The sequence below is a fragment of the Mercenaria mercenaria genome, chromosome 1 (genome assembly GCF_021730395.1).
Source record: "Mercenaria mercenaria strain notata chromosome 1, MADL_Memer_1, whole genome shotgun sequence".
Lineage (NCBI taxonomy): Eukaryota > Metazoa > Mollusca > Bivalvia > Venerida > Veneridae > Mercenaria > Mercenaria mercenaria.
Genome location: NC_069361.1, coordinates 111874883 through 111900769, shown reverse-complemented (window position 1 = coordinate 111900769; position 25887 = coordinate 111874883). Strand labels below are relative to the sequence as shown.

The 25887-nt window shown below is 36.4% G+C and overlaps 1 protein-coding gene across 1 annotated transcript in view; it reads right to left on the bottom strand.

The window, feature by feature from the left end:
• LOC123526459 (DNA repair protein RAD51 homolog A) overlaps positions 1–25887 on the bottom strand; it is a 65092-nt gene that overhangs the window by 25246 nt on the left and 13959 nt on the right. The window contains exons 4-7 of the mRNA XM_045305620.2: positions 16066–16183; positions 13336–13427; positions 11125–11219; positions 3450–3563 (exon numbers count right to left, since the gene is read on the bottom strand). Coding sequence (XP_045161555.1) covers positions 3450–3563; positions 11125–11219; positions 13336–13427; positions 16066–16183 — 419 coding nt within the window. The remainder of the gene's footprint in view (positions 1–3449; positions 3564–11124; positions 11220–13335; positions 13428–16065; positions 16184–25887) is intronic.

Below are 25887 nucleotides of genomic sequence, written 5' to 3'. Positions count from 1 at the left end.
CATCATGACTGCAGATTGATAACTTATGTTACTGTGATTCTATCATCATGACTGCAGCTTGACAACTAACATTACCGTGATTCTATTATCATGACTGCAGACTGAAAACTAACATTACCGTGATTCTATCATCATGACTGCAGATTGATAACTTATGTTACTGTGATTCTATCATTATGACTGCAGACTGACAACTAACATTACCTTGATTCTATCATCATGATTGCAGCTTGACAACTTATATTACCGTGATTCTATCATCATGACTGCAGACTGAAAACTAACATTACCGTGATTCTATCATCATGACTGCAGATTGATAACTTATGTTACTGTGATTCTATCATCATGACTGCAGCTTGACAACTAACATTACAGTGATTCTATCATCATGACTGCAGACTGAAAACTAACATTACCGTGATTCTATCATCATGACTGCAGATTGATAACTTATGTTACTGTGATTCTATCATTATGACTGCAGACTGACAACTAACATTACCGTGATTCTATCATCATGACTGCAGCTTGTCAACTTATATTACCTCGATTCTATCATCATGACTGCAGCTTGACAACAAATATTACCGTGATTCTATCATCATGACTGCAGACTGACAACTAATATTGATTTTATCATTATGACTGCAGCTTGACAACTAATATTACCATGATTCTATCATCATGACTGCAGATTAACAACTTATGTTACTGTGATTCTATCATCATGACTGCAGACTGACAGCTAACATTACTGTGATTCTATCATCACGACTGCAGCTTGACAACTTATATTACCGCGATTCTATCATCATGACTGCAGCTTGACAACTAATATTACCGTGATTCTATCATCATGACTGCAGACTGACAACTAATATTACCGTGATTCTATCATCATGACTGCAGACTGACAACTAATATTGATTCTATCATTATGACTGCAGCTTGACAACTAATATTACCATGATTCTATCATCATGATTGCAGATTGACAACTTATATTACCGTGATTCTATCATCATGACTGCAGACTGACAACTAATATTACCGTGATTCTATCATCATGACTGCAGACTGACAACTAATATTGATTCTATCATTATGACTGTAGCTTGACAACTAATATTACCATGATTCTATCATCATGACTGCAGATTGACAACTTATATTACCGTGATTCTATCATCATGACTGCAGATTGACAACTAACATTACCGTGATTCTATCATCATGAGTGCAGATTGACAACTCATATTACCGTGATTCTATCATCATGACTGCAGCTTGACAACTAATATTACCGTGATTCTATCATCATGAGTGCAGATTGGCAACTTATATTACCGTGATTCTATCATCATGAGTGCAGATTGACAACTAACATTACCGTGATTCTTTCATCATGACTGCAGCTTGACAACTTATATTATCGTGATTCTATCATTATGACTGCAGCTTGACAACTAACATTACCGTGATTCTATCATCATGACTGCAGATTGACAACTTATATTACCGTGATTCTATCATCATGACTGCAGATTGACAACTAACATTACCGTGATTCTATCATCATGAGTGCAGATTGACAACTAACATTACCGTGATTCTATCATCATGACTGCAGCTTGACAACTTATATTACCTCGATTCTATCATCATGACTGCAGCTTGACAACTAACATTACCGTGATTCTATCATCATGAGTGCAGATTGACAACTAACATTACCGTGATTCTATCATCATGACTGCAGCTTGACAACTTATATTACCTCGATTCTATCATCATGACTGCAGCTTGACAACTAATATTACGGTGATTCTATCATCATGACTGCAGCTTGACAACGAATATTATGGTGATTCTATCATTATGACTGCAGCTTGACAACTAATATTACGGTGATTCTATCATCATGACTGCAGCTTGACAACTTATATTATGGTGATTCTATCATTATGACTGCAGCTTGCAACTAATATTACCGTCATTCTATCATCATGACTGCAGAATGACAACTAATATTACCTTGATTCTATCATTATGACTGCAGCCTGACAACTAATATTAACATGATTCAATCATCATGACTGCAGACTGACAAGTTATATTACCGTGATTCTATCATCATGACTGCAGATTGACAACTAACATTACCGTGATTCTATCATGAATGTAGCTTGACAACTAATATTAACATGATTCTATCATCATGACTGCAGATTGACAACTAACATTACTGTGATTCTATCATCATGATTGAAGATTGACAACATATTACCATGATTCTATCATTATGAGTACAGCCTGACAACTAATGTTGTGTTGATTCTATCATCATGATTGCAGATTGACAACTAATATTACTGTAATTACTTGACTACTTACCTTGATTCTGCCATCTTGACTGTAGCTTGACTACTTAACTTTATTGTGGCTACAGCTTGACTACTTACCTTACCTTGATTCTGCCATCACGACTACAGCTAGACTACTTACCTTACCTTGATTCTGCCATCATGACTACAGCTTGACTACTTACCTTACCTTGATTCTGCCATCATGACTACAGCTTGACTACTTACCTTACCTTGATTCTGCCATCATAACTACAGCTTGACTACTTAACTTACCTTGATTCTGGCATCATGACTACAGCTTGACTACTTACCTTACCTTGATTTTGCCATCACAACTACAGCTTGACTACTTACCTTACCTTGATTCTGCCATCATGACTACAGACCTTACCTTATATCTGCCATCATGACTACAGCCTGACTACTTACCTTACTTTGATTCTGCCATCATGACTACAGCTTGACTACTTACCTTACCTTAATTCTGCAATCAAGGCTGCAGCTTTATAACTAATCATACCTTGATTCTGTCATCATGGCTGCAGACTGACAACTAACTTTATTTCTGTTTTTACAACTTCTGACGCAGCTTGACAACTAACATTACACTGATTCTACCATCATGGCTGCAGCTTGACAAATAGCCTTATCTTGATTCTGCCATCACTGCTGCAGCTTGACAAGTAACATTACCTTGATTCAACCATCATGACTGCAGCTTGACAACTAACATTACATTGATTCTGCAATCACTGCTGCAGTCTGACAAGTAACATTACCTTGATTCTGTCATCATTGCTGCAGCTTGACAAGTAATATCACCTTGATTCTGCTATCATTGCTGCAGCTTGACAAGTAACATTACCTTGATTCTGCCATCATTGCTGCAGCTTGACAAGTAACATTACCTTGATTCTGCTATCATTGCTGCAGCTTGACAAGTAACATTACCTTGATTCTGCAATCACTGCTGCAGTCTGACAAGTAACATTACCTTGATTCTGTCATCATTGCTGCAGCTTGACAAGTAACATTACCTTGATTCTGCTATCATTGCTGCAGCTTGACAAGTAACATTACCTTGATTCTGCCATCATTGCTGCAGCTTGTATCAAGAGTTGAGATTGGTGGTCACTGTTGTAAGCTCTAGCATAAGCTACGTTGTCCAGTACATCACTACCAGATAATCCATATCTGTTGAGAATCAGTAAACATTTCAGAGTAAAACATCACTTCTAAAATGGCAGAATTGGTCAGGCCACCCTTAATATCTTCGTTTGCCGCTTCCGACCCAGTACTTCAAGGACTGTGTCGGTAATTTTAATTTTTTTTTCAAAATAAGTGAAAGAATCGTCATTATCAGCCTGTTGCTGTTTAAACATTAACATCCTTTCTTTTTGGAAACTGAACACATCAATGAAATATTAAAAACTTGAATGAAAAATATAAACTCAACCATTTCAGAAACAGCCGCTGGCCTACAGAAACGAAATAAATTCAAGCTCTGAAGCATGCATTTTCATTTGGTTGTAGATCTAGAATATTTTGTTTACAATTCCAGTAAAATTTCATCATAGCTGCTGACACGAAAATATAACGCATATAGATCTACTAAATTTTCTGTAAACACGCGGTCATCATGGAAGGCACATGCAGTTTTCCAACCAAAGTAATTGAAGAAACGTCTGCTTCCTGTTTCATTTGGAAATCCATTATGGCGTATAAGATGGTCCGATATTTAATACAAAATTATAACGCAAATAAACTGTAAATTCGCAGTCAATACCAGAGTAGCATCATGGAAAGCACGTGCAGTTTTCCCGCCAAAATAATTAATGAGACGTCTGCTTCCCGTTCCATTTGGAAGTCCATTATGGCGTTTAAAATGGGCCGACATTTACGTGTTTTCATTCGTTCAGACTGGCTCTTTACAACTTGCGCCCATGTTCAACCAAATATTCGGAAAGTCTGCCTACGAAAATATATAGACGATATATATGGATCTAGCAATATGTTTTTGGAAAATCCTGTTGAGTCAAGGGCATTTTTATTTTAAAACATACATGTATGATCGGCATGTCCTGACTCCGACAAGGCTTGTCATTTCTAATGATGATACTGTGCAGTACATGTTTTAGTAAACATATTTTCGAACACTTTTATTAAATGGCTAAAACAAACATTATGATCATTTTGGCCACATACTACTTAAAGAATAACAGAAAATAATAAGACAGTTATGCTTCGGAAACGATAACAAGTATTTCACAAGTCTCATAATATTTTTTTACAACATCGTAAAACAGCTGACTTTGTCAGTAATACATTGTAATTTAAAGTAAAAAAAAAAAGTTGCAGGGCTACCTATCATTTGCTTTAATCTGGCGACAAACTAACAGAAAAGTTCACCTTGCAAATCAATTTGTATTTTATCATGGAAATATAATGTTTTCTTTGTATAAATATTAAAATAACAAGAGCTGTCGGAGGACAGCAAGGCTCGACTATACAACAGCCTTGTCAATTGAATGAAAACAAAGGTCAAAAAAGGGGCATAATCTTGTAAAAATGCAAAACAGGGTTATGGAACCTGTGCATTGCATGTCAGATCATCACAGTGGACAAGTGTGTGAAGTTTCAATTTATTCCCATTAGTGGATACTGAGATACCAGCTTACATACAAAACCTTAACCAAAAAACTTCTAAGTCAAAAAAGGGGCATAATTTTTTAAAAATGCAAAGTAGAGTTATGGAACCTGTGCATTACATGTCAGATCATAACAGTGAACAAGTATGTGAAGTTTCAATTTATTCCCATTAGTGGATACTGAGATACCAGCTTACATACAAAAACTTAACCAAAAAATGCTAAGTGGAAAAAGGGGCATAATTTAAAAAAAAAACAAGAGTAGAGTAATGGGACCTGCTTAGTGCATGTCAGATCATGATAGTGAACAAGTGTGTGAAGTTTCAATCGATTCCTATTAGTGGGTACTGAGATACCAGCTTACATACAAAACCTTAACCAAAAATTTCTAAGTCAAAAAAGGGGCATAATTTTGTAAAAAAGTAAAATAGAGTTATGGAACCTGTGCAATGTAAGTCAGTTTATCACAGTGAATAAGTATGTGAAGTTTCAATCCATTCCCACAAGCGGTTACTGAGATACCAGTTTACATACAAAAACTTAACCAAATCGGGATGCGAACACACGGGCAAGTCCAATAGCTCTACTATTCTTTGAATAGTCGAGCTAAAAAGGATGTTTGCGATCTTTAGAATTAACTTTGCACTGATGCATATCCTTATTGATTTTGGCAATGTAACCAAACAATTCGGCAGAAAAACAGACAAAACACGTGCGCAACAGCTTAAATACCTTGGGCTAACAATTTCGTGCCACAGCTTTGCAAAGAAAATGAGTGTAAAAACTGCAGTCAGCAAGTTAACTACTTAATAGAGGACTGCCGGGGATCATTATGATACGAGGTTTCCTAGCGACCTATATATTTTCTTATAAGAACCTTTCGGAATCGGCTGTGCCTTCACAAATATATAGAAGAAATTCCTGTGTCTATGGATGACGATGATATGTTACTGATACAAAAGGCACTACGTCGCCTTCGGTTAATGAAATGGGTACATGTGATTTATAAACATGTGAATCACGAGGATTCTGTACAATTGTTTTACTACATTGTATTTGTATGGGCAAAGAAGAATTCAACTAGTGTTCTCCACAGTGGTTCTCCATACAGAGAATTTGTTCTCAATTCAAGCACGTTTTCGTTTCAGCTCTGTTTTCATTTCTGGAACTCTCGTTAGCAGCAATGCATTCTATTTCTTTTCCCTGTTCACTTTTGGTGTGTATGCGAAACTGCCATTAGATTACGAAATTATTGTCCGAAAACGTCTATATAAATTTGTGAACCAATGGCAAGCTGGCGTAGTGGTAAGCTCTTCAGCTTTTACGCACGTCACCATGGGTTCGAATTCTGCTCAGACCAATTTTAATTCTATGTAATGTAATTGTATCCATATTACCTGTATTTTTCTTCGTGTACGTTGTCCGTTTATTGAACAAAACACTTGTCCGACTCGTGAAGATTTTAGTCAACATTTCGTTTTGCAGAACTATTATGCATGAAGACGAATATTAATGTTGAATAGTAGAGTAGTTTTTCATGAAATTGCACGAAAACATGATATTAAAGCGTGACAATTTTCCCATCTGTTAAGTTCACAGATGAAATACAAAATGATATCGTAACACAGAGGACTCCATCTAACAACAACGGGATGGATCTGCACATGCGATATTAATTAATTAATTAATTAATAAATTCAATGTTTATCATTATTTAGTTTCCTTCAACGAAAATTAATTACGGAAACACACGGAATATTCACGTGTTCTAGGTCAATGCATTATAAACTTCATGTGCTGGTTGGCGGGAAAATGGAAGAATCAATCGGTCTCCACGGATTTTATCGACATCTACTCATGTGCGAGATACAGTAAATAATAGGTGGCACGATTCCATTACGTCAGGACATCTTGATTGACATAATTCTTTCGGCGATCAATGACGTTCTCAATGAAATTTAAAGCATGATCCAGACTGCAAATTCAACGAGAAGATATGTGACAAAAATAATATTTAATGAACATAAATAAAAACAAGAGCTGTCTGCAAGACAGCGTGCTCCACTATTCGGCGATTTGACAGTAAAATAACAAGAGTGCAAGAATGTCACAATATACGCCCGTCACAGCAAATTCCTTTACTCTAGCACCTGTATTTGCAAATGGAATTTTAATTTTGTGGTTGTTTAGTAATAACTAAGTGTTTTGTCTTCGAAGTCCACAAAAAAACTCCTTACCAGGCTAACATCTATGTTGTACCACAGAAAAGTGGTCTTGGTTTTTCCCTACGGTCAATTATAAAAAAGTTACAATATAAGTTATTTATGTAACAACTAAGGGAAGTTAATCTTAAAAAAAAAAAAAAAAAAAAAAAAAAAAAAAAATCAAAAAAAAAATTGTAAGTCCTCACAAAAATCTTTACCAGGTAGAGACTGGTCAAAATACACCTCAAAATTGGATGTAGCATGCATGTTGTACTACAGAAAAGTGGTCTCGATTTGTCCCTACGACTAGTAATGAAAAAGTTACAATATAAGCTATTTATAGTAACAACAAAGGGAAGTAATTCTAAAGAAGGGAACTGCGCATGACACTTCGTCTCATGATGGTGTATAATTGTATCAAGTTACATCAAAATCCCTCCATGCATGAAGAAGAAATGCTTCGGACAAAGTCATTCTTGTATCTGACCTTTGGCCTCTAAGTGTGACCTTGACCTTAGACCTAGGGACCTGGTTCTTGCGCATGACACTACGTCTCGTGGTGGTATACATTTGTGCCAAGTTATATCAAAATCCCTCTATGCATGAAGAAGAAATGCTCCGGACAAGGTTTTCATTCTTGTATCCTTTGACCTCTAAGTGTGACCTTGACCTTAGACCTAGAGACCTGGTTCTTGCGCATGACACTCCGCCTCATGGTGGTGAACATTTGTGCCAAGTTATATCAAAATCCCTCTATGCATGAAGAAGAAATGCTCCGGACAAAGTTTTCATTCTTGTATCCTTTGACCTCTAAGTGTGACCTTGACCTTAGACCTAGGGACCTGGTTCTTGCGCATGACACTCCTTCTCATGATGATGAACAATTGTGCCAACTTTCATCAAAATCCCTCTATGCATGAAGAAGATATGCTCCGGACAAAGTCATTCTTGAATTTGACCTTTGACCTCTAAGTGTGACCTTGACCTTAGACCTAGGGACCTGGTTCTTGCGCATGACACTCCGTCTCATGATGGTGAACAACTGTGCCAAGTTTCATCAAAATCCCTTCATGCATGTAGAAGGTATGCTCCGGACAAGGTCTGTGGACGCCGCCCGCCCGCCCGCCAACCCGCCCGCCCGCCCGCCCGCCAGGGGCGTTCCCATAATACGTCCCGTTTTTCAAACGGGCGTATAAAAATATGTCTCAATAAGAAACGTCTACTTTAAAAGGAAGATACAACAAGGGGCATAATTCTGTCAAGAACTAGAGTTATTGGGATTGTTACCACACATGCAGAAGATGATGGTAAAAATATCTTTTGAGTTTTAAGTCATAACCTTATATAGTATCAAAGTTATGTCCAGAAAACGAAGATTGTCAAAAAATTTAAGTATGAAAGGGGCATAATTTGGTCAAAAATACAAAACAGAGTTATGGGGATTGTTACCACTCATGCAGATGATGATGATAAAGATACATTTCAAGTTTCAAGTCTTTATCTTATATTGTACTAAAGTAACATCAAGAAAGCAAAGATTGCCAAAAATTTTAAGTATGAAAGGGGCATAATTCTGTCAAAAATACAATTAGAGTTATGGGGATTGTAACACATATTATAAAGAAATAATTTTAATTTCAAGTCATTATCTTTAAGAGAACCAAAGATATGTCTATAAACAAAGCTTTCAAAAACATTTAACATGAAAATAATTCCAAGTATAACAACTTTGTGACCTTGACCTTGGGTATAATGGGTCCAGCCCCTGCACATACTTTGTTTGTATGCTGGACAGTTTATAGATATTACAGAAAAACAAAGGTTGCCGAAAATCTTTAACCTTAAAAATAACCTAAGTATAACACCTTGGTGACCTTGACCTTTGGTATAGAAGTAGGAGTAGAATAGCCCCACTATTCGGAGATGATCATACTTTTTTGGTCAATTTTTTTTTTGGACTGGCGCAATTCTAGTGGGTCAGGCGGAAGCGGCAAACAAATAAAATTTTAATTTAAGCCTCAATTATCATAATTAAAATGAGATATACCACTTTAATGTGGCTATACTGGTCTTTTGTACTTGAGAAGATTAAATAACTCTAGTCCAGTTCTAACTTAAGACTGGTTGGTATGCTTATTATACGATTACATATATTTTTAAGAACGTAAGTAAAGAGTATTTTTCCCTATAAAAAGTGTTCATTTCATGTTAGATAGAGCTTATTTAGACATTTTTCATGGATTGTCATAAACCCCATTTCTCTACTGGAAGTTGAAGGGAAACAACTACAACAGATAAATTCAATCAGCATATCAAGAGTTAAGCCACTTTCATAAACTACCCTAAACCATGTAAATACAACTAAATCACCAAGTATATTTGCTCTGTTCTAAAATGCAATTTATTATTTTTGTAAGTTTTTTTGTTGGGTTTAATCTCACACAGCCACAATATAGGTCACTTGATGACTGCCCTGCTTTTCAAGGTAGAGGGATACCCCCAAAAATATCTTTATTAAGTTCATTACTTGCACATCTTGGATGACCACTTGTGACAGCTCATGCCAAATCTGTTCAATACTGTATAGCTAGTTATATTCATGGTGCCAAATGTTTGCGTTTTTTGATGAATCTTGTATTCACAGTGTCTTAATTTCGCAGAATCTACTTCAACCGTGAATTATAAACCTTGATTGTAAACAACAGAAAGGGAGGTAATTCTTCCTAGACATGCAAATAATAATAGACACGCGAATAAGTTTGTTGTCTCACCACTGTTTTACTAATATTTACTCACATATCCAAACACATGGAAGTATAGCTTCTTACGACATACTCATACAAACCCCCGTGTTTATATTTGAGCAAATACAATGAAAATTAATAGAAATAAAATTATCTCACCACGTCTGTTAAACCTATTATTTGACTGATTTATATTCATTATCATGTATCAATACACGTGACAAGTTGTACTCGTACAATTTCCGTGTTTTTAATGAACATGTTTGTGCAGATAACTGATTTATTTTGGTTGCTCTGCACACAGTTTGTATGTTTTTCACACTGATATTAATGCTAGGATAAAAAAAAACATGTTTTCTTTTTTACTGTAACTGCTATAATCATAAATAGACAATACTATGAATAGGAAGTTGTTTGTAAAATACAGTACGGTGATTGTATTAAGCAAAGTATAATAGCGCAAGATGCAATTATCAAAAATCTATTTGTAAAGTATAACCGCTATATAACAATACGATGTTTTTCACAGCTTTACTGATCACATGTGCATAATTTCTATATTTATAGGATCGAAGCAAGTACCGATAAAGGGAGTATTTGGTGAATAACATTAACTGATTACATGTATTTTATTTGTGTTTCTGTTTTGTGCTCCATCATACTGATTTTCTTTTCAATACCATCTGTGAGAATTTTGTGTTTGTCAGGGGAAGTAACAATGTAAGAATGAGGAAAGTTTGTAACTGAGTGGCCTCTCTTGGTGAATCTTCACACTGTCAATGTTGACCGCGAATATAGCGAAAATTAAGCCTCCATGAATATAACCCACTATACAGTATTGAAAATGGAGTTACCCACATACAAAATTTCTGAATTTTTCGTTTATATAAAACTTATATATACAGAATCAGCATTCTGGTAACATGGGTCTGGAGGATAAAAACCATTCAGAGTATGACTGTGAAACTGAATGCTTCAGTCCTAAAGAAAGGTCATGTTTCTGGAATTACTGCATTCAGAGGAACAGTAACATCACATGAGACAATACAACTTTTGAAAGCTCAACTAAAACAAAAGACTCAGCTGCAAACCTACTTTCTCACTTAGTTTCAATAACAGTCTTATCATAAGCAGTTATCGGTATGTAAGATATATTTACCTTTCGGCCACAGCAAGTAATCTCTCTGGTCTGAAGGTACCCTCTGTATCTATATACAAGCATTTGCCTTCTCCTCCACCCATATCTATAGGTAACTATTGAAAAAGAAAACTCAACAAGCAAATTCGATGAATTGGAATCCCCCGCCGAAAGGGTCAGAGTTGAGGAACAGCAAAAAAATATATCCAGCAAAAAGTAAAGAATGTTACCAAGAAGCAAATAATTTCATTAGTCAAAATCAAATTAAAAGAAAATGAATAGTTTGTTTGGGTGGGGCTGGGGGGTGGGGTGAGGATACAACAGTTTACATGTTGATTATAAATATTGATAGAAAATGAAAAATGAAAATAAAAATAAAAATAAAAAATGGGGGGGGGGGGGGGGGGGGGGGGGGGGATGGGACCAAGGTAAGGTGGTGACAAGGTGTAGGTACACAACATCACATGTTTATAATAAATGTTCATGGAAAAGAATGAAAGAAGTTTAATGAAATTCTTCCAATTGGTTGGTTTGTTATGTACAGATCTGTGGATTTTTAAACAATTAAAGGGCAATAACTATATGGAAAATTGACCAATTGAAAAAAAAATAATTGAAGGGCATAGTCGCAGTATCTTGGTTCATGTCTGTTTCAAGTTTGATGAAATTCTACCTGCTAGTTACTGAGAAATGGCTGCAGACTAACATTTTTTATTAAATCAAGGGCAATAACTCTGAGGGAAATTGACCTATCAAAAAAAAAAAACTTGACGGGCATCAGCACAGTATCTTGGTTCATGTGTATTTTAAGTTTGATGAAATTCTACCTGCTAGTTACTGAGAAATGGCTGCAGACGGACATTTTTCATTAAATCAAGGGCAATTACTCTGAGGGAAATTGACCTATCAAAAAAAAAACTTGCCGGGCATCAGCACAGTATCTTGGTTCATGTCTATTTCAAGTTTGATGAAATTCTACCTGCTAGTTACTAAGAAATCGCTGCAGATGGACATTTTTCATTAAATCAAGGGCAATAACTCTGACGGAAATTGACCTATCAAAAAAAAAAACTTGACGGGCATCAGCACAGTATCTTGGTTCATGTCTATTTCAAATTTGATGAAATTCTACCTGTTAGTTACTGAGAAATGGCTGCAGACGGACATTTTTTATTAAATCAAGGGCAATAACTCTGAGGGAAATTGACCAATCAAAAAAAAAAAAACTTGACGGGCATCATCGCAGTATGTTGGTTCATGTTTCTTTCAAGTTTCATGAAATTCTACCAAGTAGTTACTGAGAAATGGCTGCGACGGACTGACGGAGGGACTGACTGACGGACGGACAACGCCATTTCAATACCCCCCTCCCGATTTCATCGGCGGGGGATAATAATGAAAGCTGGGCTTTTTTCTTTCTATAAAAAGGGCTGTTAACAGGTACATTCTCATAAACAAGAGCTGTCTGATGACAGCGCGCTTGACTTTTCTCAGTGCTTGACTCTGAATTAGAGCTTTGCCAGTAAAAACTTTAACCAAAAAATTCTAAGTCAAAAAGGGGCATAACTCTGTCAAAATTCAAACCAGAGTTATGGGGAATATTTCTCCTGGTGTAGACATTGATAGTTAATAACTATTTTAAGTTTCATGTCAATAGCTTCAATAGTAACAGAGATATTCGACTTTATCAAAAACTTTAACCAATGGCAACGCTGACGCTGGGGCGAGTGCAATAGCTCTACTTTTGTTTCGAAAAGTCAACCTAAAAAATGATTTCAAATTAAGCCATTTCCCCCCATGAACTAGGTATACATCAGGATTTTCCCCATTTAATAATACATCATGCTATTTTCTTCTTCCCAAACTGGTGAACTAATAAACTCTGAAACGACTGGTGCCAATCCTTACTGTTAATTATGTTGAAGTAAGTGTTCGGTTTCAGAATATTTCAGATAAACATTTGAGAAAGAAAGTCATACATTCAGACATGATGCAGCTAAAAATTATACAAACCTCCCCATAATTTTAAAAGGGGTCTTTGGGCTGGTTTAGAGTAAACTGGCATATTTTTTGTGTATACATGTAGTAGAAAGATGTGTTTAAGCATTGCAAAGCTTTTGAATCATAAAACAATCAGCATTCTGCATAATTATGATCTTTAAGTTATTCTATATTGTTTTTCTTCTTTATTTACCTGTAAGATGTACATGTTTACATAACATAGTTGTTTACCTGACATGTGACAGCAAGTGTATGGCAGAGCTGTGTTTTCCCTGTTCTAAATTCACCAAATATTTCTGTTATTGAACCAGTCTCTATTCCACCTGAAAATGAGTACAACTGATTCACATGATTCTAACTGGAGTTGTTTAGCAGGCAGTTTAGGAAAAAAAAAGTAATTTTAACCTTGACCTTGCTAGTCTCATATGCCATCCAAACATTGGTCTTAAAACTGATTACCTACCTACAGTCGAAACTCGGTATCTCAAACTAGCTTACCTCGAAATTCCGCTTTAGTCGATGAAATTTTCAAGTCCCGTCAAATTTCCTTCTTTATATATGTAATTCCACTCCGGTTACGTCAAAATTTGACTTACCGAGACTTCGGATGTGACGAAAGGGTTTTTCAGTCCCGTCAATAAAATTCAAGTGCACTGTAAACTCGGTAAGTCGAAGTGAGAAAAATATGCGCTAAAATTTAACACATGTCATTGTGAATGTGGTTGGTTTTTAACTCATGTCCATGTTTATTGCCTTGCCAGAAAGCCGTGATGCCGGCATATCAAAGGTGCGGCGAATATCAAAGTGAGATTATGTCATACTTGTTTGCACGTGCCATAATGATAATTGTTTGATGTAAACATTAGATTTCTTTTAATCAGCGGTCATTTGTTTTTGTGACGTTATGAAAATTGCTTTGAAGTTAAACTAAAGAATTAATGAATTTGAACAGTTGGGATCTTTCATAAAGATTAGTTAGAGGTAATCGCGATGAGACTGTATAAAACTAGAGCTATCACTAAAGGTGATGAATGTACCCCCCGCATGCACTGACACAGTACATTGCAATTTGACGCAAACAAGATTGCATAATTATGTTGACTGTATGTATATAGACTGTATGTATACAGTTTAGTAACAAAAAACAAAGTCCCATAACTATGCAGAATATTTATCTAAAAGAACGTAACATGCATAACTGCACAACTAGGGTTGGTACTGATCACTTGTATGAAGTTTCATTAAATTGTGTGCAAGGGTTCGGAAGATTAGGCGCGCACAAGACTGCATATGCAGACTGTATGTACATAGTATGTTAACAAGAAACAAAGGCCCATAACTCTGCAATTTTTGTCGTTGAAAGAACCTAACATGCCCCATGCACAACTACTGTTGTTACTGATCACTTGTGTGAAGTTTCATTAAATTGTGCCAAGGGGATGAAGAGAGATGGTGCGCACAAGATTGTGTCTATGTATATAGTTTAGTAACAAAAATCAAAGTCCCATAACTCTGCAAGTTTTTTTTTCTGAAAGAACCTAACATGCCCCATGCACAACTACTGTTGTTACTGATCACTTGTGTGAAGTTTCATAAAATTGTGTCAAGTGGATGAGGAGAGATGGTGCGCACAAGATTGTGTCTATGTATATAGTATAGTAACAAAAAACAAAGTCCCATAACTCTGCAAGTTTTTTTTATGAAAGAACCTAACATGCCCCATGCACAACTACTGTTGTTACTGATCACTTGTGTGAAGTTTCATAAATTGTGTCAAGGGGATGAGGAGAGATGGTGCGCACAAGATTGTGTCTATGTATATAGTATAGTAACAAAAAACAAAGTCCCATAACTCTACAAGTATTTTTTCTGAAATAACCTAACATGCCCCATGCACAACAACTGTTGTTACTGATCACTTGTGTGAAGTTTCATTAAATTGTGTCAAGGGGATGAGGAGAGATGGTGCGCACAAGATTGTGTCTACGGACAGACAGACGGACAGACAGACAACCTGAACCAGTATACCCCCCCTTACAACTTTGTTGTCGGGGGGTACAAAAATAGCTTCTTTGGAGAAAGCATCATTCGTTCAAAATGCCAGGTCAAAATGTTATCAATCCTCCGGGAGCTCTGATTATGTTAACATGGAAATAAATTGCAAAGTATACTAAAATATATAACCATTTTGTGTTGCGTCTTAAAAGATTTATTGCAAGGTATACTATATTTATAGTGTTCCCAATAGCTGGAGATTAAAAAAGGTTGGAACCAACTTTTTTTCATCATTTCGTCAATATACGTCCCTCCACATAACTTGAATTTCGGTTATCTTGAAATAAAAAGCACGGTCCCTTGAGTTAAAATTCGAGATACCGAGTTTTGACTGTACATATTTTAAATTCAAAATACAAGCTCCATTACACAATTTAACAACATCTTGTTGCATCATCAACTCTGTGTTCTCTGAACTCATATCATCATTATCTGCTGTTTTGACAGACAAATTCATTTTGTGGGACTTCCATTGCACTAAAAATGCAAAAACAATCATAGGTCACTGTGCCCTTATCTGCCTTTAAAACTGGATTTGTCTACAAATTTGCATATTCAAGGGCAGATAACTCCTGAACAAGCACGGTGACCTTCGATTGTTTTTCATAATTCTGTTTCTAACATGACGCTGTGTTCATATACAAAGTTTGAACAAATTCTATTATTGGGATTTTTTTACCCAAAACTGCCACAATCATGCGTCCTTAACTTACATGTACCTACAAGCCATACTGGTTTTTAAATCAATATTTCAATCCTAACAGAATTTATTCAATGGACATGACGAATTAGATGTCACACATTCATCTGCCACACAACATTTACCACTCTAATCACACATTTATAATTTTAAAAAACCTGTTTGAAAACACCACAAGTCAATTTTATAAGTAACAAGTGCCATACCTTGCAATAATTTATCCAGCTCTTTTGATCCTGATGTTACTTGAATAATCTCAGAGCGTTTCTGGTGGAACTCTGTAGCTGTTGTGAATCCCATTGGTACAAGTTTGGCTGCTTCTGCCTGAATTACAAATATTTCAAAATTTCATATATAGTTAGATCTGTCTTAGACCTGTATAAAGCAGCCACTTGCCTAAAGCAGCCAGTCAACTAACTTCCCAAATTGGCATTCTGTGTTGAGCTGCCACCTGCCTTAAGCAGTGCAATTGTGTCACTCACTTGGCTTGCTGCTTAACACAGAATTAACTGTATACCAACTATTCCCATAAATAACACTCCCCAAATATGTACATTGTTTTATATATTACTTATATAAGTGAATGCCGGTAGTGTTGTGCTAGTTTAGTAGTTAAAATTCATTCATTAGAAGTCAGAATTATACTTCATATTTAATTATAACGCAAAATCATGCACTAAGTATGACCAAACATGAGGTTTTAAGTTTAAAGAAGGTGAAGATCATATGAAGGTCAAGGTCATCTATATATAGGTCAGTTTACGGCTTGTTGAGTGCAAGTATGAACTAAATTAATTTGTGCTGTAGGACCAAAACTTTGTTTAGAAAGGTTTAAAGTTTGAAGCTGAAGGTCATATGAGGGTCAAGGTCATTTATCTATAGGTCAGTTTGTAGGTCTTGCCAAAAGGACTGCTGAGCATTAAATATGAACTTAATCGGGTCATTAATGTTGGCTGTAGGCAATCTGGTCTGTACGGACGGATGAAGGTCAAGGTTATCTATATATACTGCTACTTTGCAAAATGCGAAGCCCCTGAAGGGCCTTTACTTAAATAACAAGAGGACCATGATGGTCCTGAATCGCTCACCTCTTCCCACATGACCCAGTTTTGAGTATGACGTCGTTTTTTCTATTATTTGACATAGTGACCTAGTTTTTGAGCTCATGTGACCCAGTTTTGAACTCGACCTAGATATTATCAAGATAAAAATTCTGACCAATTTTCAAGAAGATCCATTGAAAAATATGGTCTCTAGAGAGGTCACAAGGTTTTTTTATTATTTGACCTATTGACCTAGTTTTTAAAGGTACGTGACCTTGTTTTGAACTTTACCTAGATATCATCAAGGAGAACATTCTCACTAATTTTCATGAAGATCTCATGAAAAATATGGCCTCCAGAGAGGTCACAAGGTTTTTCTATTTTTAAACCTACTGGCCTAGTTTTTGACCGCACATGACCCAGTTTCGAAACTGACCTAGATATCATCAAGGTGAACATTCAGATCAATTTTCATGAAGATCAATTAAAAAATATGGCCTCTAGAGAGGTCAAAAGATTTTAATAATTTTAGACCTACTGACCTAGTTTTTGACCGCAGTTGACCCAGTTTCAAACTTGACCTAGATATCATCAAGATGAACATTCAGACCAACTTTCATACAGATCCCATGAACAGTATGGCCTCTACAGAGGTCACAAGGTTTTTTACTATTTGACCTACTGACCTAGTTTTTTAATGCATGTGACCTAGTTTCAAACTTGACCTAGATATCATCAAGGTGAACATTCTGACCAACTTTTATGGAGATCCATTCACAAGTATGGCCTCTAGAGAGGTCACAAGGTTTTTCTATTTTTTGACCTACTGACCTAGTTTTTGACCGCACATGACCCTGTTTAGAACTTGACCTAGATATCATCAAGATGAACATTCAGACCAACTTCATACAGATCCCATGAAAAATATGGCCTTGAGGGAGGTCACAAGGTTTTTCTATTATTTGACCTACTGACCTAGTTTTTGATGGCACGTGACCCACTTTCGAACTTGACCTAGATATCATCAAGGTGAACATTCTGACTAATTTTCATGAAGATCTCATGAAATATATGGCCTCTAGAGAGGTCACAAGGTTTTTCTATTTTTAGACCTACTGACCTAGTTTTTGACCGCACGTTACCCAGTTTCGAACTTGACCTAGATATCATCAAGATTCGAACTTGACCTAGATATCATCAAGATGAACATTCAGACCAACTTTCATACAGATCCCATGAAAAATATGGCCTTGAGAGAGGTCACAAGGTTTTTCTATTATTTGACCTACTGACCTAGTTTTTGTGGCACGTGACCCACTTTCGAACTTGACCTAGATATCATCAAGATGAACATTCAGACCAACTTTCATACAGATCCGATGAAAAATATGGCCTCTAGAAAGGTCACAAGGTTTTTCTATTATTTGACCTACTGACCTAGTTTTTGAAGCACGTGACCCACTTTCGAACTTGACCTAGATATCATCAAGGTGAACATTCTGACTAATTTTCATGAAGATCTCATGAAATATATGGCCTCTAGAGAGGTCACAAGGTTTTTCTATTTTTAGACCTACTGACCTAGTTTTTGACCGCACGTTACCCAGTTTCGAACTTGACCTAGATATCATCAAGATTCGAACTTGACCTAGATATCATCAAGATGAACATTCAGACCAACTTTCATACAGATTCCATGAAAAATGTGGCCTTTAGAGAGGTCACAAGGTTTTTCTATTATTTGACCTACTGACCTAGTTTTTGAAGGCACGTGACCCAGTTTCGAACTTGACCTAGATATCATCAAGATGACCATTCTGACCAACTTTCATCAAGATCCCATGAAAAATGTGACCTCTAGAGTGGTCACAAGGTTTTTCTATTTTTAGACCTACTGACCTAGTTTTTGATGGCACGTGACCCAGTTTCGAACTTGACCTAGATATCATCAAGATGACCATTCTGACCAATTTTCATGAAGATCTTGTGAAATATATGGCCTCTAGAGAGGTCACAAGGTTTTTCTATTTTTAGACCTACTGACCTAGTTTTTGAAGGCACGTGACCCAGTTTCGAACTTGAGCTAGATATCATCAAGATGACCATTCTGACCAACTTTCATCAAGATCCCATGAAAAATGTGACCTCTAGAGTGGTCACAAGGTTTTTCTATTTTTAGACCTACTGACCTAGTTTTTGATGGCACGTGACCCAGTTTCGAACTTGACCTAGATATCATCAAGATGAACATTCTGACCAACTTTCATAAAGATCCCATGAAAAATGTGACCTCTAGAGTGGTCACAATCAAAAGTTTACGGACGGATGGACGCACGGACAGACGACGGACACCGCGCAATCACAAAAGCTCACCTTGTCACTTTGTGACAGGTGAGCTAAAAATACATAAATATTTCTGCAAGGTAAATACGATCATTAACTACTTTATCATTCTGTCATGGCCCATCACCTTGTCACTGTGGTTTGGATTTGCATACCAGCTCTCATTCCTATTTCACAACTTTAGGTAAAATACTTTTGGAGATATTAGTAACATAATGGTTAGGCCCTTTATGCATGTTTTTTGACCACGTCAACAGCTAGACTGGTTTAACTGTGTGAAATCCTAACAAAAATTTCAGTGCAAAACTTCACATACATAATAACACACCTATATAGTGTCATTTATAAGTCTTTGGTCAAAATACTATTAAGGAGGTAGGTTACCTTTATATTTGTATGTGCGCATGTCCAACCGGAAGCTAACGTGACGATTTACGACGACGTTTACGACAAACTAAATGTGTTTGAATATTCATTCTTCTGAAAACAAATCATAGACCTGTCTTCGATCTGACGCTTTGTGGTTTAATAATGCAGAAATAATGAATAAATTGCCGCAGAAACGCTTCAAAACAATGTTGCCTTAAAATGACGTCATTGACGTCATGACGTTACGTGTCAGTTACCGCGCAAAATTAATAGCTTTTATCTTGAAAGTACGTAATTCTGTGCATTTTCTTCTTTCAAACTATTTTCAAATAACCATTTTTTGCTGAAATGTTTTTATGAGTCTTTTGCTCTGAATAATAATCAATATTTTGCTTCTTTTATGTAGTTATATTGAAATGTTCTGCGGAATGTAAGAAAATGGATGATGGTAACCAATGTTATTTGGAATATAGTTGGGTGAGAGGTTACTTGTTACGGCCATTTTCAAATAAAAAATCTAGCAGTTTGATTTGTAATACCTATTTTTCAGGTTCCGTTGATAATTTGTTACTTATATACTAAAACTAAGATCTAAAATTGTTCAAATTTCACTAGAAAATTGTTGTTTCTTTAATTAAATTGATGTTACCATGGAAACGAAGCCCGTGACCTATGTATCTAAATGTAAAATTCAAAAGCGTTGACCAGGGCTCTCGCGAGTGGGCGACTTGAGCGAAATAGGCGCTCTAGAACTTCAAACTTCGCTCAAATCTAACCTCAAAGCGAAATGCAAGTCGCCCGATTTTCTTTGATTTCCGCACTCACTAATTAGTGCTACCCGGACTGTTGACAATTTGCACGGTGTCATATCGAGTGCCGAATACACAAACACACGCCGGGAGCATAATTTAAGCTCCGCCTACTTCAGGTACTTGCGAGATTTTCCCCGAGAAGTGTGAAAGCGAATCAAATTATCCGATACACCTCGTTGATTGTGTTCAGCCAATTAGCGTCGCGTTTACATCTTTGACACTTCGTTCTTAATTGTCAACATGTTTGAGTGCAAAAAGCAAAGTTTTTTTAAAGAATCTGCTGATTAACCATGCGATTAATTGGAATTTGGTACACAATTATTTGTTATCTATGATAAAAGAACGACATGTAATGTATAAACTATGTTTAAATTGACTTCCATCGATGAATTTATTTGAATATGTATTTCTAGATTACTCAGTTTACTTTCAGTTTTATTCGAGTGAGATACTGACATTCCTCGGTGAATGACTCGGTGTTAATAATAAACACTTCATACAAGATATAACCAAAATTCGGCGGGTTACATTTACAGAATCGGCTTGAATTTTGAAAACGACTTTTTTCAGAATTTTTTAACGAAACAATAACCACTGTATGGGAAATGATCTAACTAAGAAAATGAATGGTCACATCAATACTTTTTATCAAGAACATTACAGCCACCTTTCAAATCACTCAACATCATTGCAGTAGGAAAAGTCTTCCCACTTCTCCCTAAAGTCTCCTCACTTCTCCCTAAATCAGCTTGAGGGAGAAGTGACTTCTCCCAAAAAATTGGACCTAGCTAGACCCCTGGTTGACACTAGTCTATTTAAGAAACACAGCTTCGGCTTTTTATTTTCTTTTCAACAGTATCCATGAGAATAATAGTAGCATGCTGAACGATTTTTCCATGAAAAATGCCAGACGGGGGATACTGCTGTAAATATTCTAAGCTTAGAAATTTGTTTGAATAAATGCAGATAACACGAAAATATAACTTATGTTAGAAATAATATGTTTTAAAGCTACATCAACTAGAAAGATAATCTTATTCAATATTATTTTATAAGAAATTACGACAAAAAGCAAGATATAAGCCATTTTAAACATCTCTGTTGCCATGGTTACTTTAAACTTTAAGAAAAATAGGGTACCATGTATAGTGCTTGGTATTTTGCTAATAATATTTTCCAAATATTCCATATTGGTCATTAACAGAATGGCACTGAAGCCGTCGAAAACCCCTACTTTCATACATAGTTGTTTAAAAATGAGAGAAAATGCGTTACCATGGAAACACGAGCCCCGCGACATATACATTTTAAGCTTATATTAGAAAGCTAACGTGCATACTAGTAAAATTATAGATTATGCTGACTTCTACGGATATCAATGAAACAAAAATACACTGAAAAGTGTTAAATATCCGTATTTTCCTTCTTCTTTCAATATGAAATACCTTTGGAGGGTCATGTTCTTCAAACCTGGATAAAAATTGAAATTGAAGGGACAGAGACAAACGAAACTGAGATTTAAGCAGTTAAAACTTCATATTACACGAAATACAAAAAGATGCTGCGGTTCAACTAATTTGAATTTAGCCTTGTAACAAGGTAACCTACCTCCTTAAAACAAGAAACGCGGCATTGCCACGAAACCAGGTTTTCAACACTTTTCATAAGAATAAACAAGAGATGTCACTAATGGTGACAAATGCCCCCGCAGCACCTTGACCTCTGACCTGGTGACCCCAAAGTCAGTAGGGGTGGTGTACTCAATAAGTACTATCAGCATGTGAAGTTTGAAGGTCCTGAATGAAGTGGTTTGCATGTAAAGTGCCTTCGTGCAAAAAGTTAACGTTGGCCCCTGTGACCTTGACCTTTGACCTGGTGACCCCAAAGTCAGTAGGGGTGGTGTACTCAATAAGTACTATCAGCACGTGAAGTTTGAAGGTCCTGGATGCAGTGGTTCCCGAGTAAAGTGCCACCCTAACCTAACCCTTACCCTATTTTTAGTAACAATGACCTTGACCTTGATCCCAGAAACCCCAAAATCAATCCCAAGCTACAACTTTATATAAGTTTTCTATACACCAAGTTTCATCATGATAGCTCATTCCTAAGTAAAGTTATTGACCGGAAACCCTTTTTCTATTTTAAGTAAGTGACCTTGACCTTGACCCCAGAAACCCCAAAATCAAACCCAGCCTTTGTCTTGATATAAGCTACATACATACTAAGTTTTATTCAAATATCTTTATCGAAACAAAAGTTATTGACCGGAAACACCAGTTTGACGCCGCCGCCCGCCCGACCAATGACATACCCCAATCTAATAACTCAGGTTTTAAACATACCGGTAGGCAACATAAAGTTTAATGAACAAACTCTGATAATGGTAACTAATTCCAACTGAAATTCAGTCCAGAAATAAAATAATGCTCATTTAGGCCTCACCAAATTAAAAAGTTGTTCATCGGATTTCCCGCCCGTATATTTTCAGAAACACAATTTTTTTTTGTTTTTAGCATGCGCTTGCCCCATTGAAACAAGAGGACCATGATGGTCCTGAATCGCTCACCTCTTCCCACATGACCCAGTTTTAAGTATGACATCGTTTTTTTTTCTATTTTTAGACCTACTGACCTAGTTTTTGACAGCACGTGACCCAGTTTCGAACTTGACCTAGATATCATCAAGATGAACATTCAGACCAACTTTCATACAGATCCCATGAAAAATATGGCCTTTAGAGAGGTCACAAGGTTTTTCTATTATTTGACCTACTGACCTAGTTTTTGATGGCACGTGACCGAGTTTCGAACTTGACCTAGATATCATCAAGGTGAATGTTCTGACCAATTTTCATGAAGATCTTTTGAAATATATGGCCTCTAGAGAGGTCACAAGGTTTTTCTATTTTTAGACCTACTGACCTAGTTTTTGAAGGCACGTGACCCAGTTTCGAACTTGACCTAGATATCATCAAGATGAACATTCTGACCAACTTTCATAAAGATCCCATGAAAAATGTGACCTCTAGAGTGGTCACAAGGTTTTTCTATTTTTAGACCTACTGACCTAGTTTTTGACCGCACGTAACCCAGTTTCGAACTTGACCTAGAAATCATCAAGATGAACATTCTGACCAAGTTTCATGAAGATCCCATGAAAAATGTGACCTCTAGAGTGGTCACAAGGTTTTTCTATTTTTAGACCTACTGACCTAGTTTTTGAAGGCACGTGACCCAGTTTCGAACTTGACCTAGATATCATCAAGATGAACATTCTGACCAACTTTCATGAAGATCCCATGAAAAATGTGACTTCTAGAGTGGTCACAAGGTTTTTCTATTTTTAGACCTACTGACCTAGTTTTTTAAGGCACGTGACCCAGTTTCGAACTTGACCTAGATATCATCAAGATGAACATTCTGACCAACTTTCATAAAGATCCCATGAAAAATGTGACCTCTAGAGCGGTCACAAGGTTTTTCTATTTTTAGACCTACTGACCTAGTTTTTGACTGCACGTGACCCAGTTTCAAACTTGACCTAGATATCATCAAGATGAACATTCTGGCCAACTTTCATGAAGATCCCATGAAAAATGTGACCTCTAGAGCGGTCACAATGTTTTTCTATTTTTAGACCTACTGACCTAGTTTTTGACCGCACGTGACCCAGTTTCGAACCTGACCTAGATATCATCAAGATGAACATTCTGACCAACTTTCATAAAGATCCCATGAAAAATGTGACCTCTAAAGTGGTCACAAGGTTTTTCTATTTTTAGACCTACTGACCTAGTTTTTGACTGCACGTGACCCAGTTTCGAACTTGACCTAGATATCATCAAGATGAACATTCTGACCAACTTTCATGAAGATCCCATGAAAAATGTGACCTCTAGAGTGGTCACAAGGTTTTTCTATTTTTAGACCTACTGACCTAGTTTTTGACCGCACATGACCCAGTTTCGAAGTTGACCTAGATATCATCAAGATGAACATTCTGACCAACTTTCATGAAGATCCCATGAAAAATGTGACCTCTAGAGTGGTCACAAGGTTTTTCTATTTTTAGACCTACTGACCTAGTTTTTGACCGCACGTGACCCAGTTTCGAACTTGACCTAGATATTATCAAGATGAACATTCTGACCAACTTTCATGAAGATCCCATGAAAAATGTGACCTCTAGAGTGGTCACAAGGTTTTTCTATTTTTAGACCTACTGACCTAGTTTTTGACCGCACGTGACCCAGTTTCGAACTTGACCTCGATATCATCAAGATGAACATTCTGACCAATTTTCATGAAGATCCCATGAAAAATGTGACCTCTAGAGTGGTCACAAGGTTTTTCTATTTTTAGACCTACTGACCTAGTTTTTGACCGCACGTGACCCAGTTTCGAACTTGACCTAGATATCATCAAGATGAACATTCTGACCAACTTTCATGAAGATCCCATGAAAAATGTGACCTCTAGAGTGGTCACAAGCAAAAAGTTTACGGACGGACGGACGCACGGACGGACGGACGACGGACGACGGACACTGCGCGATCACAAAAGCTCACCTTGTCACTTTGTGACAGGTGAGCTAAAAAATCAACCCAAAATTTGTTGGTGTGCTACCTTTTACGGAAGTAACAGTGTACAAATGCTTATATTGTTCTAAAATGAACTTTAATCACGTCATTTTCTTCAAATGTTTACCAAATTGAGTGGCTGTAAAAATTGGATTTATTTCATTGAAAATTGGATGAAAAAACATACTAATTTATTTGATAACATCAATCTACATTATTTTTGTAAGGGTAAATACGTACTGATGCATGTCACTTTTCTGTTTTCTGTTTTTCCTGTCAAAATGATCAGCATTTGTATACGAAAGTGGGTGGGGTTAGGAATTAGCATTATGAGTGGTGTTCAGACCAGTTTAGATTTTCAAATTGTCCAATCCTCGAGTAGAATAATGTTAATGCACATTAATCTCCATTTCAGACCTTTGTTTCAATAAATTTAATCTGTTAAGAAAGTTTAAAGTTAGAACAAGACCGCATGCTCGACTTTCCAAGTGTTTGACTCTGAATAAGAGCTTTGCCAGTAAAAGGGGCATAATAGTCAAAAGCTTTGAAAGTAACAGAGCTATTGGACGTTATATAAAACTTAAACAAAAATATTCTAAGTTAAAAAGGGGTATAACTCTGTCAAAGTTCAATCAGAGTTATGGGGATTGTTTCTCCTGGTGTAGACTTTGACAGTAAATAACTGTTTTAAGTTTCAAGTCAAAAGCTTTAATAGTAACAGAGATACTCGAACTCGTCGAGACCAACAAAATTTGAGTTATCGGTAGTTCGAGTTATCGACCAATATACATTATGCAGAGATTTTACTGGAACCTGACGATGAGTTTGAGTGAAAGGTGGTGTTTGAATTATCCGAATTCGAGCGAACGAAGTTCGACTGTA